The sequence below is a fragment of the Pelodiscus sinensis genome, chromosome 13, assembly GCF_049634645.1.
Source record: "Pelodiscus sinensis isolate JC-2024 chromosome 13, ASM4963464v1, whole genome shotgun sequence".
Taxonomy (NCBI): Eukaryota; Metazoa; Chordata; order Testudines; family Trionychidae; genus Pelodiscus; species Pelodiscus sinensis.
The window spans coordinates 33,832,567-33,848,312 of record NC_134723.1 but is presented as its reverse complement, the minus strand read 5'-3'; the positions used below and the strand labels follow the sequence as shown (position 1 = coordinate 33,848,312).

Below are 15,746 nucleotides of genomic sequence, written 5' to 3'. Positions count from 1 at the left end.
TTCTTCCTGCAGTATTCTGGGAAAGCTTATCCCCTTCAAGGACAGTACTTAGATCTTAGTGTACAGGAAGAGCCTTTACAAAGCATGCACAAATTCCAGCAAGAAAGAAGTCCATATAGTTCTCTACTTATAGTGAATGAAGTTATCCCTAGGTAAATTTAGGCTTGATAGGAGAAGCATTGTAAAGAGACTGACCTATTAATCTTGGCTATAACCTAGTCTGTTTAAGTTTGACTACTGAAATTAATTATATTTTGTAAGTCCACTTGAATAGAGAGGTATTACAATTCACTACAAGTGGGACAGTCAATATTCTAAAGAAAGTAATTTAATATTTATACTAGTGTTTTTAGAAAAGAGACTACTCTATAAGCAGACAATCCCTGCTAATGCACTTCAGAAAGATGGAGAACAACAGGACAAGAGAAGATTAAGAAAAGTTGTCCTACAATTCCAGCAATTAGGTTGGAGACTGATCTAATATAAGAACTCAATCATTTTTAGTCAAGAGGAAGTCTTTTTTGTGATTACTACAATTCAAAGAAATCATTGCTTTAATTAAAAAAGTTACCAAGATTCCTTAAGAAATAGAAGAATCTTTATTGTTTAAAGGAATATGTAGATTAAGCCGACAAGCAAGTCCCCACGGAGAAATACAATACAGAAAACTAGTGGTTTAAACACATGTATGAAACTTGATGTTTACATGAGCTAGTTACCTGCACATTGAATCTAGTATTTGGAAAGCTAATTCCTTGAATAAATCCAGTGTTTTTTCTTAAGTTAATATTTTTACACCTTCAAGAGATGGTGAAAGTTTAATCTGAAATTCAGAAATAGAGCTTGCATATGGAAACATGGGAAATATAAAATATTAGATGGACAAAAATAGCTGTAATAGGTATATTTTTAATCAGCACTTAACTGGCACATGTAAACAACAATTTCTGGCGTTCTATGAAGACAGTGTTACAATTAAATATTTTAATATAATTTATGTTTTTGGAGAAATTTGCAAAATAAGAATTAAGTTTGAAAATAGTTCCTCCCATTTACATGTCTAGTTTTGTTAAGGTTGATAGACTTAAGCCTGAGTTCTGCTGGGAATAAGCATTATCTAATTGTTCCTTCAATTTTAGAAGAACTGTCTTAAATATATAATAGCTGCTATTAAATCTCATGTTGTTACTGAGACCCAATTAGTATTAGATTTTTAAGAGCACAAAAGTCATATAGCTCTGTATAACTTTAACAAGCATCTACCACCATGACAATTCCAAGCCAATTTTAAGAAATTTGTAACTAGATTTCCCCATGAAACTCAGCCTGCCCTATGTTCATTAATATGACCAATCCAAGTTTATCACACAAAACTTATTCCTTTTTGGAAAGGCCACCTTTTTATATGATGCACTATGAATTACACCACTAATTAGGAGATTTGAAAATAAGCTCTTAGATAGTGAGGGCTAGTCCCTGGAGAGCTGCAGTTTAAGGAACAGTCCAATGGCATTACAGGTTTGTGTTTTAAGTGGAGGACCTACTGCAAATAAAGAGAAAGTTGCACTGAGTCATACTTTTGCATTCTTCACCGCATTAGTAACTCCTACACACAAATGCACAATTTTCACATTTCTGCACAGCACACAATTAAGTACAAAGTTCATGAGTCAGCAATTAGATGCCATCGTGTGACAGTTACAATGCAAATTGTTAGCAAAGAACCATTTAATATGGATACTTAATATGGATATTTAAAACAGGTGAAGTTGTGAGAATTGATTTTAGACCATTAAACTGAGAGCTTCTTTAACAGACAAAGGAAGTGACAAGACAGACTTTGAGCAAGGTATGCTTGAATTAAGTGCCCTTTAAGTCCTAGAAATAATTATTTATTCCCTTTTAAAGACTGGTGCCAGCAAGAATACTGTACCACGGTAGATTTGTCTGAGTTTTGATATCTTAGAGGATACCAGGTTAAAACAGTAAATTGGTTCCTGTTCACTTGTGCACTGCAATTTTCTGAAGCATTTTGAAACGGCTTTAACTACAAGGTAAGCCAAGTTAAATTTAAGTTACCCCCTTAATTTTCATATGTAAACTACAGGAATGAAGCTACCAAAATGAGAGGCTACTGCAGCTCATTGGAATTAAATGGGTTACTCCTGTCACTTCAATGTAAGCTTGCTTGAAAAGCCATTAGCATGGCATTTAGTGCTATGAGCCAAAGATGTACTAGGCACTTTGAAGACCCTGGCAAGCATTCCAGGTTTAATACATCATTAAAGGCACCCAGGTTATCCTGCAAATTGTGACAGTAACTGAGGAATGCAGGTGAGACAAGTTTAATGCAATTTTACAAGTTGTCCAGTGCATCATTTTAGTGCTCCAATTTAGGCTGTTCCCTGCGTCACTTAGTATTCGTAATACATACATGATTCTCAAGTTACTTGCAAGGTAATAACTTGAACCTAATAATTTGTCAAATAAGACTTGTATGCCACTTCTAGTAGTTATAAAACTGTTTCTTTGTTCAGGAAGCAGAGTTAGATCCCCAGTGTTTATCTGACAAAATAATCAAAAAGAGAAAGCACCCACAGTCTCCAGCCCTAAATAGATGATGCAAATGTTTACTTGAAGTTTGTTTGCATTTGGGAACTCGCACTTGCTTCATTTAAAGTGAGACTGGAACAGTAATCACATTCAGATTTACAAGGTTTGATATCCAGCATAGGTTTTTCTTCTGCCAATTATGTAAGCAATCACTATAATGATAATCAAGCCCGCAAGAGCAGCGCCAACTATAATTGGTATTAGAATGGTGTCATCATCCAGCGGACACTCCTGGGCTGTAGATGAGAAAAAGGTGGTAACAAGAAATAAATAAAGAGACAGTATGCTATGGTACTTCTCTTGGGAAACAAAACTATTTTCCTTAACATGAAGGCTCAAAGTTACTGGAAATATTTCTCATATCTGTATAGTTTAGTAAGAATACTGTACAGATTCATGGGTAGTTTCCCTATGTGCTATTCAGAGTTAGCAGATCAATGCACTTTTGGTGCAGAAAGTAGCATATTTACTAAAAAATGTTTAACAGGCTTTGAAGATATTGTAGGGCGTAAGTTTATGTCAGTTTATCAAATTACAGTATCAATTCTATTGGAGATTTAAATGCAAAGCTAGAAAAAAGCCAGGTTAGTGCAAGCCAGGCTGAAGTGCATACACAGATGTTTTATATTAATACAAATGTATGGTTCCAGTGTTGAAAATCCAGATGAAGATGCACTAAGCTAACATGTGGATGATGATAGCAGGGAGCACCAATTGTAGTAAGAATTCATTTAGTAATGTTTAAGGCAGCATTCAACATTACTATGAGGTGAGGTCTTCCAAAAAAAGATTTGAGACGCTTTTCACCTCCCATTCTAACTTACAATTTTCAGTCTACAACTCAGAAGTGAGCTGCAAGCATTAATGAGCATCTGTTGAAAACTAGGTACAGTATGTTACATTTGGCCTTCCACAATGAGAACTAGAACTGTTTATACTGCATCTCTTCAGAATTACTAGACAAGATTATTTTCCACACCCTTAGTCAATGCAAGATTGTTCTTTGCAGTAAGAGCTTTTTCCATTTTTTTGGGATTCTTATCACTGGAGTCATCCTTTCCTCCTCTAGCCCAATGAAAAAGCTTGGATAACATTCAGCAGAAGTGGTCTTTCCAAGCTTCATCCCATTATTTCTGGGGCAGTCTGGATAGCCTCCCTCACTCCCAGCATTTGCAGCTTTCAGTAATAGTATGGAAATCCTAACTCCCTAGGTTTTATATAAAGGTCCTGTTGTCAGTTTGTGATATGATTTTTTTTTAAAGCAAGTTACTTCAGGGCTAATCACTAATTAAAAGCCAGGTGTTCATATCAACCAGGAGAGAAGGCTGGTGCTGTTTCCAAATGGGAGTCTGAGGCTCATTTTAGCCTAAGCAAAAATAACATACCAGCCAATTAGTTATGCTAGTATCCATACAGCTATTATCCACCCCTATGTTATGAACCTTGTTAGAGCATCCTACAAATCTGCTTGATATTGTGTTAGTCTTACCTTTAGAATATCTGTCGTCTTCCACTCTGAATGGCTGAATCCTTAGATCAAAAGTATGTATTTGAAGGTCTTCAGTCACCACAACAGACTGCTCTTTTTGGCACATGTATGAACTGCCAAGGAAGGTGTCCCAGAGGCTGAGGTTGTTGTTTCCAGCATTTAAAGGTTCTTAAAATAAAGATTTTAATATGGACACTTGAGTTTTCTCTAGACTAAAGAAAGCCTACAAGTGTGCCAAGTTCAAAAGGTGTGCTAACAAAATAAGCCTATTTAGCTGAAGGCCACCAAGTCCATTTCTCAGCACTGTTCACTCTGAGGTGTGGTCATGTAGCAATTTAGAAGATTTACTAGTTTGTTGACTAGAGGAATTCAGCTTCTGTACAGAAGGCGGCGACTTAAAGCAGTTACATTTTCAGAAGATCTAAGTCACTAATCTACTCACGTGTTCTTGCATTGCCTTGCATCACTGCAATGTAAACTGCTTATACAGCTATACTTTTTGGCTTAGACATCTTGTTATAGATATTAATTGCCAACATATTAACAGTAGGCCTGCATGACCCAAGCCCCCAACCCCTATTTAAGAATTTTAAAATTAAAAACTGGTTTCTAGAGTGCTACAGAGATCTCAGTGATCTAGAAGACGGCTGTTCTATATGGATGGGAAACTTGATGTTTAAGCAAGTGTTTTAGTAGAACAGTGGTTCTGAATTTCATAGCACCCCCCCTTTGTATCTGTATCCTTCATGGCTCCGCCTTCCTGAAAATCTATACTTGTACAGGGGCAGTACATATACCAGGCACTAGAAACTTGTGGGGATACAAAATTTTGTATCCCCAAAAAAACTGCAGATATCTGCATCCACAGATGTAGAGACCCAGATAAAAAGCAGATATCTGTGGATTTGCATATCTACCAGGCACCCAGCTCTGAAGGCAATTGTGTGTCAGCAGCAGTGCTGAAGTGTGTGTGTGTGTGGGGGGGGGGGGGGGAAGAGAATGGTAAAGTGATATTTATCAATATCACTTCACATCAGACTTTGTGCCCATTACCACCCTTACTTCTGTGCTGTTGCCTAGTCCTTGGTAGGACTTCTGAAGGCCGTCCTCCCCTCCCAGCAGTCCATCCCTTCTTCCCCCAGCAATGATCCCCCATACCTCCCTCTGATACTAAGCCATAAAGCATCTTACCAGAGCCATTTACAAAGCTGATCAGGGTGACGTTCACTTCCCTCAGGTAGAATTTTGGTACGTTTCCACTTGTGTTTTTCTGTTTTAAGAGAAAACTCCCATGATGTTAAAATTGAAGGTTATCCCATACACACAAGTACATATACATTTAAAAGTACATACTGCAGGAATGATCTTCTAAACTACAAGCATGAAAAAGCATTTACTGAAAGGCTACATGTGAGTTCAGTCACTTTAATAGGACGTACATCTGTGCATTAGACAGGTTACTGAACCAGGACACCTAGCAGCAAAAAATTAGAATGTGTGCTAGGATAGGGATGCAAATGGTTAACCAGTTAACGACTAAGCCTCACTCTATTACTGGTTCTGGCTAACTAGTACTGGCTAGAGCAGCTCCCTGCCCTCCTTGAGAAGTGGGTTGCTCCAGCCCCCCAGGACCCACCATGGGCAAGGGCTGTTCCAGTCAGTGACTCAGAGTACCCCTGCCTATAGGAGGTCCAGCTCACCCTCCCCCGTCACAAGCTTCATACTACTGAGTGTGCAGTTTCTGTAACCACTAGGATTTTTAACAATTATGTGGTTACATTTAAATTACTCCTAGAGTAGGGGGTGTAAAAAGTAATCTTGGGCAGTCAATTAAGAAACTCAGTTGCGTCACCTGAAGTGTAAGATGCCAGCCACCTCTACAACCCCGTAAGAAACAATGAAAAAGCATTTAAGACACAGGCACTATGCAAATGTTTACACAAGAAATGAAGATTTTATTGGAAGTCTAGTGCTCACTCGTAATATGTTACTTACTAAAGCAAAGGTGAAATCAATAAACCTTCTGTTGCTGTCGTTCAATTGCAGAGTAGCAGATGTGTTGCCACAGCTACCAGTGGCAGCAGTTGTCTTTGGGTTGATGTTAATCAAAGCAGGCTGAAATTAAAACCAAACGTTTGTCAATCAAGAAGCTTCTAGCTGTTCAAAAAAAGACAATCTGCTGCTGTCAGAAGGATTCCCTATTTCTCTCTCAATATCTCGTCTTACTCTAGAAGAAAGAATCAAACCAGGTAAGTCAGTCTACCACAGCATGAAGAATCCTATTTAGCCAAAACATTTTAGTGGCACTAAAGGCTAGCAGTACTGGACAAGATAGGAAAAGATCTTGCCCACCGACACTCCCCCATTCAACGGTTATGGAGCACAGGACATATCCTTTGTTTATTTTGTGCATCAGATATTATAGCTCTGGCAATCAGATGCCTTAATTCGAGCTCCCCCTGCAGTTAAGCAGAGCATCTGCAGACTCCAGCCTTAAGCTACTGAAATGCCCTGGTTAAGTTACAATATCAAGCATGGTATGCCTCAGCAAGTTACCATTTTAAACAGGTAGGTCGTTTTGGAGCTACAGAGTATCCCTCAGATAGATATGGAATAGAGAGGACATATGTAACACTAAGGTAATGCCAAATATTGGTTGAGACTTTAGTCACGTATCTATATTTAAGCAAAATCCCCCACTATTGCAGCAATCTTAGAAGAGGTCATTGCTTTTAAGATACTAAAACCAGCACCTTCTCTTGGGAGGCATTCAGCTGCAGCCCAATTGTAGCCAGAAGACAGGTTTTACCACCATTTTTAAGAGAATAGTTTCCAATGAATGGTTTCTCCGCTGGCTTAGAAGTTGTAGTTGGGGAAGGTGATGAAGCAGTAGTGCTAGGTAAAGAAGTGAAGTTGGCAATAGTGGGCATAACAGTAGTTGAAACAGTAGGTTTATCAGCATCACATATAGAATCTGAAAAAAAAAGAGAGTAACATGACTTCACAGCTACAAAACTGAACCTCCAACAACTGACTGTTCTACTGTCTTTTTTGCAGAGGGGAGTATTTTAGCCTTAAGTATACTACAGTGTCTCCTGCTCTGTTTCGTTTTGGTAAAATCTTTCACAATAAAGCATGCAGTAACAGTGAAGTATTTCAAACAGAATAGTCTTTCCATTAAGAGTAACAGAAGCAGCAATATAGTTCCATTCTGCACTGGCAAAGTTAGGAAGTGGTCACCATGCTAATATAGCAGATGAAGGCAGTAGGCAGAGGAAGTTCTGGCCAAGCTACTGGCTTTAAAGGAAAAAAGCTTAATATAAGCCTTTGACAAAAGGTGTCATATACTAAGATGCACACAAAGCATATGAGGCTATTTGTTAGCCACTGCCAAACTGGCCCCCAACAATCAAAATACTGGATATAACAAACAGGCAGTATAACTTGCTTACAGAGGTACCTTAAGATTCAGATATAATCTAGTTTTAGTGATACTTGAATTAGTTGCAGCAGCATATTCAAAAATACCAAGTCAGCTAGTAAATACTCATTAGGAATTGCATTTTTCCTAATGTGTCTGCATCACTGATTTAGTTTCATATCAGCAGTTAGCTCATGATGTGCACAAGGACAAATGCATGTTCATACTAATGTTGTTTCAAGAGTTTAGTCAAGGTAAGTAGCAATTCACGATTTTGCAACATGAAAGTCACATTGGATAGAGCCACCATGCAATTTTAAGCGACTTACCATTTTTACTAACAGTGCCATTTTGAACAAAAGCCTGCAGAGTGACATTCCAGAAGAACTGAGACACATTTGCAACCTCAACAGAGTCCAGGTGATGACATCTGTAGACAGTATTCAGTCGGACTGGATGCAGAGTGTCATTTGCAACAATAGTAATCACTTCTATAAGCAAGAGTACAGTTTAATCTTCATGTGTTTGAGAGAAAAGTTTACAATTTAAGACCGCTAACTGAATTAAATGCAAGGAGCAGAATTCCCATAAATGTAGTTACCTTTAACATCTCTTTGCTATGCATTTCCCTTCAGGTCTACTTTTTCAAGTATTGTAGAGCTAACTAAACAAGTCTTAGAAAATAAACTGCTCATCCCAGCAGGATACTTCCTTTTAAAACTGTTATCAAGGTACAAGAAAGGAATCCAAAGCTACTGCTTTGTTACTAACTGTGCAAGATTCATAATCTTTTTAGTGAAGTGCTGTGAATTGTAAAGATTTGTATTGTAGCACTAGTATTTTTAGAGACTGACCAACTCATTAAAATCAGCAAGCATGTAAAACTTTCCTCATCCATATTGAGAAAGATTCTAGTAGATCACTGCAATTATAAACAGTAACTTGAATCTACAACATTCATAAGAACTGACAAGATGCTCTTATTGGTCTACAACAGTTGTAAGAAAAACAGACCAGGGCAGAGATACGAATAGCTATAAAAACAGTAGCAGTATGGTACACTGCAGTAAACGCTAGTTTTGGTCATGTTCAGCTACATCGCAAGATAAAATCCCACATTTTACCTTTTTTTTTAGCATCTTTAAAGGCTACATCACTGGTATTGTAGGTAAATGTGATGATGTTCCCTCGATAAGTTTCATTTGTCTTAGTAAAGTTTAAACTCCAAGAATGACCTGCTCCAAATTGTATTGCTAGTAGTGGGTCATGTGTCTTATTGCCACAGGTGCTTCCCTTATGCGTTACATTGGTAGATGGTTCTAGAGTTACATTTTTCTAGAAGAGAAAGGTAGTTAATTCAGACAGACATTCCCCTCATTCTGGAGTATTTCCTGGAAAGTCTCAATTCTGTAGAAGTGGAAGCTTCCTATTTGTTTCCATTAGGAAATGTTGTGTGGAACAGCTAACTGAACTCAAAGAAGGGTTAAGAAAGTTACTCCATTATACACATTGTTCTAAAGTTTACCACCACTGGAATTAGAAAAGTGCTGTGTTGGACTCAGAATAGAAGTTGAAAAATCTAGCCAAAGGTCTTATCTTGCCTGCAAGACACTAGCATTTAGATTAGTGGTCTCCAACCTTTTTATTCCTGGTATTTTTCCAAGTGTAAGGACAAACCAAGATGTGCCCCACCTTTCCCTAAGGTCCCACCTCACTCACTCCATCCCCTGCTCTCATTTACTGACTTTTAACAGGGCTGGGGCAGAGGGTTGGGGTTCAAAAGGAGCCGAGTGGTGCTGACTGAGGAGTATCAGAACTAGGGATGTTCTGATACTAGCCTGGTGCTATGTGTGCTGGCTTTTATTCAGGCAGGCAGCTCCCAATGGCCACTTTCTAGCCAGAAACTGGCCAATGGGATTGTGCTGGAAGCAGGGGCAGTACCTGAAGCCTCCGCCCTGGATCAAAGTTTTGCAAGAGAAATGGCCCAGGTGCTGATTTTCTGAGTAGTGTGTGGGGCAAGCAAGGGAGTTTGCCTGGGGCTCCCCACTGCACCCATGGGCTGGATCTAGTGGCTTGGCAGGCCAGATTCAGTCCGCAGGCCATATTTTGTCCAGGCCTGTTCTAAAATAATCTTGTGACCCCTCCTCCTACACACTGCTTTGTGTGTTAGGACCCTTACAATTACATCACCATGAAATGTTAAGTTTAAAAAGGCAAAAATGATGAAGCTTACTATTTTTTTAAATCCCATGACAAACTGACCAAAATGGATCATGAATTTGGTAGGGCCCTAAGCATGACTGAATGGTGTGATTGAGTTTTAGGAAGGACTTAGAAATCAAATATTACAAATATTACAAGATTAGCAGCCTGATACTTAGCCTACTTATTGGAGAAAGAAAATTTTGTTTTGAAGTTTCTCAAGACTGAACATGGAAATGAAATGAATAGTACTTCTAACAGCAGAAGTTAGCATTAAATTCAATACTTACATATTCACTACTGTTTGTTTCATATTTTATCAAGAAGCTCATCATCCATTTTGCATATATGCATGTAGTATTGGAGGAATCTTTCACCTCTACTTCCACTGCATGTGACTGGAAAACCCCTATAATATATACAGTAATTGTTTGCATGTAAGACATTGATACTTCATTTTACAGTGTATTTCACAAATTAATTCACTACAAAATGTTTTAAACAGAGCAAATTCTTTCGGGTTTACATTAATTTTACTAGAGACATGAAGGCTACTTGATTTTCTAATACTAGAATTAGCAACACGATATAACTTCTAGATTTAAGTTAAGTTCTGGAGCTTTTATCTTGTCTTGCTACAAAGTAAAGAACATTTCACACAGACATTTAGCTCAGCAGAATTCACATTTTACGTAAAGGTAGCTAGGAAGCAAGATGTTTAGAAAGTTTGAGCACATTGGAATTTGTACTTGAGATAAGCAGCTTGTCAGATCTTAAGAGGTTATGTCATTAATTCATTTAATTAATATTTGAACACTGAAGAAGTTTTGTATGTCAAGACAGAATTCCCTAAACAAGATGGTAAGAATGGCCGTAAAGAGTCATTATGCTCTGTTTTAGCAACAGATATGACCTAAGGCAGGGCTAGGCAAATTATGGCCTACAGACTGCATGAAGCCCAACAGAGCTTCTGACCCATCCTGTAGGATTACCAGGCCAGTGGCACATTGGGGCTAGGGCCGACTTCCTGCCCCATGCCACTCTCAGAAATCACTGGCACATCCCTGCAGTCCCTGGGAGGAGTGAGGGGGACAACAGGGCTTCATGTGCTGCCCTCACTAGCAGACATCATCCCTGCAGCTCCCATTGGCCAGGAATGGGGAAACTGAACCCCAACTCCAGCCATGAACCCCTTCCTGTGCCCCCAACTCTGCACAAGTCCTACACACATAGCCTGCCACCCACCTTCCCTACCTAGATGTGGCCCTCTGGCCAAAAAGTTTGCTCGCCCCTGAACTAAGGTGGCCTGCAAATTGAGAGTCTGTGGCTCTGTACCTTTCTTAAAATTGTGTTTTAGTTTCTGGACTTTAACCGAAGAGCCTAGTTAGTAAATTTAGTTCCCCTTCTGACTATAGATTGTCAATGCTACAGGTGTTTAAAAGTCTAACTTATGGGCACTTCTTAGTCAGACTTCACTTACTTGGTATCTACATTATATTACTAGCTTACCAGATGACCAGTCTTCCAGAAAAGAGACTAAAAATGCAGGACTTGACCAATAAAAAACAAGCCATTCCACAAAAACCACCACAAACCCTGTTTTAGCAGCATAGATCTCAAGTTTCTTTTCCTACAGAATGCTGAAGATTTTTGACTGAGTTATTCTCAAAGGCATTTTGAGAGAGACAGTATATAAAAAAAAAAATCTAACAGTGGAAACTGGTTCAGCTTGTAGACTCCCTAGCTGCTGACAGGTAAATCAGCTTTGAGACTGGGCTACAATTTGCTATTGTTTCCCAAATATTATCTTTTATATTCAAATGACTACTTAAATCCAGTGATTTAAGTGATAGTGATAGCCAGTGTGTGATAGTGAGTCACACACTATCATTATTGACAAGCTAGAACTGACTTACTCTTATTATGGAAAGTGTAGCACCAAACACCAAGTTTCAGAAGCTTTACTGAAGGAACTTTGAAATATTAAATTGTACTTGTTACCACTACAAATTATTTTTATTTAGAGAGATTATAAATTAGGGAGATTACACTTAGATGCTTTTAGTATAGCAAGTGATTAAGACTCCAGTTTGGTTTATCCAAAAAGTGTAAGTGTTAAGAAATTTTAAATACAAGTGTCGCAATGCATAAGCCAGCTTGCCTATGCATGGTCATTTGTTAATAACGTTTCAGTGTTCAGAAAAAGCCAGTCAAAACTCCAAAAAGTCAGTGTTAGTACTTAAGGGTTTACAGTTTTGATCTACACACTCTACTTTAAAAACCAAAACAAAGTCTGTAATGTACAAGTTTCAAAACAACTTCCACTGGAGAGCACATATGTAAGCATTGACTGAGCTGTAAGGAATTGCGAAACCTGGTCTTAAGCAAGCATTCAAGCTTCCCTACCAGACCTTGTAAGTACTAGTCAGCCCTCAGCTACTTAATACCCCCCCCATTCTTCAGAGAAAAACTTGCGCCTAGTACTAGACATTTTTCTTTAACCTCTCAAAAATGTTGCCTTCACCATGCTCCTGGCCCCTCTACTCTAATATGACAGGCTATCATGCATCTTTGAGCTTAGCAGACTGTACCCATTACAGAGAGAGTCCAAACGCCTCTGCACGTGACCATTACCAGAACTTGTCTCAACAAACTATTTCTAGAGACTGGAAACCTGAATATTGCAGTTATAGAATGCTTCACTTTCGTGTGGGTTTTTTTTTTTTTTTACCATCACATTCAGTAAGGGAGATGCTTAGTGTTGCTCGATAAGAATCGCTACCATTTCCTGCTCTAGATAAGATAGGAGAGCAGTCTTACAGCAAGATGTTAGTAAAAGAAGTCACATGGAAATAAAGTCCAGAGGTATAGACATAAGAGTGGCAGTAATATAAACTTCATAATCTTCACATTATTATATATTAAAGATTATGATAGTTCTTTAAAACCATGGCAGTTATTCAAGACCACAACATGATTTATTAAGACAGTCCAAATTTTCATACGTATTCTACGAGCCACAGAGCACAATGCATGTAGCACTGAAATTACTATCTTCATATTGCCTAATCCTATGCTGCTTTTAAGACAAGACACTCATAGCAAGGACTCGGTTCTATTTTGTGCTGCTGACTTGCTCTGCAGCACCTGAATAAGTCTGCCTCATTTTCATTTTATGAAAAAAAAGCTACTGATGCACCTTCAAATAAAGTAAAGATATTTGAACAAAAGTACAACTGAAGTGCAGCATTCTCCTTTTGTCTTGCAGCTGAACTATTCCAATAAGAAAGAAGAATGACAGCAGAATTTAGAGCAATACCCTATATATGTAAAAAGTGCTCTTCCTGTTACTAACAATTACAAAGGATGTCTGGTTATAGTGGTGGGCCCTATTCAAAATGGAAAGTTGGATAACCTGGTTTTACCTCAAGCCTACATTTTCTAACCCACCCATCACCACCTGCAGAAATAAATTTGAAAACAATGATAACTTCTGATTCCTCTGGGAAAGTAATTTGTTCTGATGTGATGTGGATGCAGCAGAAGCTAGGGTTACCATACATCAAAAGTTTCCAGAAATAGCCTCTTTGAGCCTGCTTTCTCTGGGTGAGAAAAGATTTCAAACATGGGGGGTGGGGAGAAGGCTTGCAGAGCAGGCAAGCTGCAGCTCAGAAACAGCGCTTATTGCTCCCTTCCCTGCATCTGATTTGCCCATTCCCTGCAAGCCACAGCTGCTGGATCCCTCCCACACTCACCCCAGTCCTAGGGGAGGAATCCCAAAGGGCTTGTGCCAGCTGCCCTGCTACACTGACACCAAGTGACACTTTCCTCAACTCCACTGAGTATCCCCCAGGTTTCTTCTTCCCCAAGCATCCTTTATTTTGGGAATCTGGAATACGGTAACACTAGCAGTAGCAAGTGGCGGCACTTACCACTACAAGTTTTGCTGGAATAGCTAGGCCAATGAGAGGTGTGATGAAGTGTGATTTGTGACTGAAATAGCTGTTCTGGCAGAGAAGTATGTCAAAGACCAGACTCCTGATCCAAAAGAGAAGTGCCACTTTGAAAAACACTTCACCTGCTGAGTTGTCTGGTGAAAACCACAGGCTAGCTACTCTCACTTTGGATTAGTTCACCCAGTGTGAAAGGATATTGTGCCAAACGCACCAAATGAAGAATTACTTGCATCCATTAAGGTGTGGGGAAAGATGCCACTTAAAGTTTACCCAGCAGAGTATTACTCCAGCATACTCTGTACAGTTTGGATTTCTACTTGGCTTATTTGGACCTGCAAAACTGTAAAGACCAATTTGGCTACAAGTAAGAACATGTTTTACAGGAGGAGACTCTTGTTCAGGTATTTACAGTTACAGTTTTAGAGTGCTCTTGTGGAATACCCAGTATTTCAAGTAACAATGTTAATCCAACAGCCCAGAAAGCCATCAAAATGCAGTCTGTTGGTCCAAATAAGTTGAGAGATATATGACAAAAAGCTGGCGACTACTCCCCTATCCTTTTTCATTTTATTCTCCTATCCCTCTGGATAACTTAATATTAACCTGACAGCATAATTCTGTAAAAATATCAATACACCAAGGCTGGAAACAGCCTTTTCAACAAGTCAGGATTGCAATTAATTAGAAGAAATCAAATTCAGCACCATTTTCACTTTGCATAGGAGATCACATTGGGAAGACCTAGAGTTAGCACTTCTAGTCCATGTCTGTTCATCCCTATATAATGGTACACACTTCTATCCTAAACAGTAGCAAAAACAAACCTAAAGCCAGTTTGAGTTTGCAGTGAGAGAAAATCCAGGCCTTATAGTACAGAGTCCAAACTGAAATGCCACATTAAACAAAACAAAAAAATGAAGCCGTTAGGTAGACTAGGAAGGATTAAAGAAGCATTTCACAGACACCATGGGTCTGTTTAACACATAGAAGAAGGGAAGACTGGGGGGCAAGGAAGGGAGCACACCCTGGAAAAGAAGAAATGGAGAGTTATGACTGCCCCGAATATCATGTTGGAGCATCTTTACTGTGCTTTTGCCTGAAGCCCAGTTGTGCTCTCAGGGCACCCTCCCAAAGGTGCCAGAAAAGCAGCCACACTTCAGCTCTCACACAAGTGCCAGGAATGCTCACCCCGCCTCCTTCTCAGGGCTACCCCCCAGCACACCCTTGAGGGCCCAGCAGAGCTGGTTTGAGTGCAGGGGACTCATCCCCATCACTCCCAGGGCAAAAACCTCTCCCCGTGGTCTGAGCCTTGCCTCGAGGGACCAAGCTCCGGGACTTGGCGCACCTGCGAGCGAGATCCGCAACGCAACGCCCGGCCCCCAGCAGCCATCGCCCACTGCGCAGACATGACCCCCCCGCCCCTCCAAAACACATTCGCGCTACACGCAGGAGCCCCCCCCAAAGTCCACCCCCACCCGCACAGAGCGCCCCTACGCGCAGAAAGCCCGCGCCCACAGCCCCTGCACTTATCCCGGGGCACCCCCACCCCTTCAGAGAGCTCCCCAGAGCGCCCCCCTCCGCACAGCCCCGCCCCCAGAGCGCCCCCCCCAGAGCGTCCCCGCCCCCAGAGCGCCCCCCTCCTCACAACCCCGCCCCCAGAGCGCCCCCCCCTCAGAGCGTCCCCGCCCCCAGAGCGCCCCCCTCCGCACAGCCCCCCCCAGAGCGTCCCCGCCCCCAGAGCGCCCCCCTCCTCACAACCCCGCCCCCAGAGCGCCCCCCCCTCAGAGCGTCCCCGCCCCCAGAGCGCCCCCCCTCAGAGCGTCCCCGCCCCCCCCGGCATGACCCCTCCCGAGGGACTCGCCCCCCCCGCCCGCAGGCTGCGGAGCCAGCCGCCGCCGAGCACTCACCGGGGCCGCCGAGCACCAGGAGCAGGAGGCAGCCGCAGGTAAGGCTGAGGGGCCGCGACCAAGAGCAGCGCGTCGCCATGCTCACCAGCGTTGGGGCTCTGCGTGACGAACGGGCGGGCGCAGTGAAAGCGCAAGGCCGGTCATATGAAGGGGAGGAG

The 15,746-nt window shown here is 40.9% G+C and overlaps 1 protein-coding gene across 3 annotated transcripts in view; it reads right to left on the bottom strand.

Moving 5' to 3' along the window:
* Nucleotides 1-15,746, bottom strand: part of LAMP2 (lysosomal associated membrane protein 2) — a 23,018-nt gene extending 7,272 nt beyond the window's left edge. For 2 of the 3 annotated variants that reach the window (XM_006115401.4, XM_006115400.4), the window contains exons 1-8: nt 15,589-15,746; nt 10,016-10,134; nt 8,648-8,858; nt 7,853-8,014; nt 6,856-7,076; nt 6,098-6,217; nt 5,294-5,372; nt 4,103-4,270 (exon numbers count right to left, since the gene is read on the bottom strand). In XM_006115401.4, coding sequence (XP_006115463.1) covers nt 4,103-4,270; nt 5,294-5,372; nt 6,098-6,217; nt 6,856-7,076; nt 7,853-8,014; nt 8,648-8,858; nt 10,016-10,134; nt 15,589-15,667 — 1,159 coding nt within the window. In that variant the 5' untranslated portion in view covers nt 15,668-15,746. Of the gene's footprint in view, nt 1-576; nt 2,850-4,102; nt 4,271-5,293; nt 5,373-6,097; nt 6,218-6,855; nt 7,077-7,852; nt 8,015-8,647; nt 8,859-10,015; nt 10,135-15,588 lie in introns of those variants that run through there. The other variant, XM_006115402.4, reaches the window with a different exon arrangement.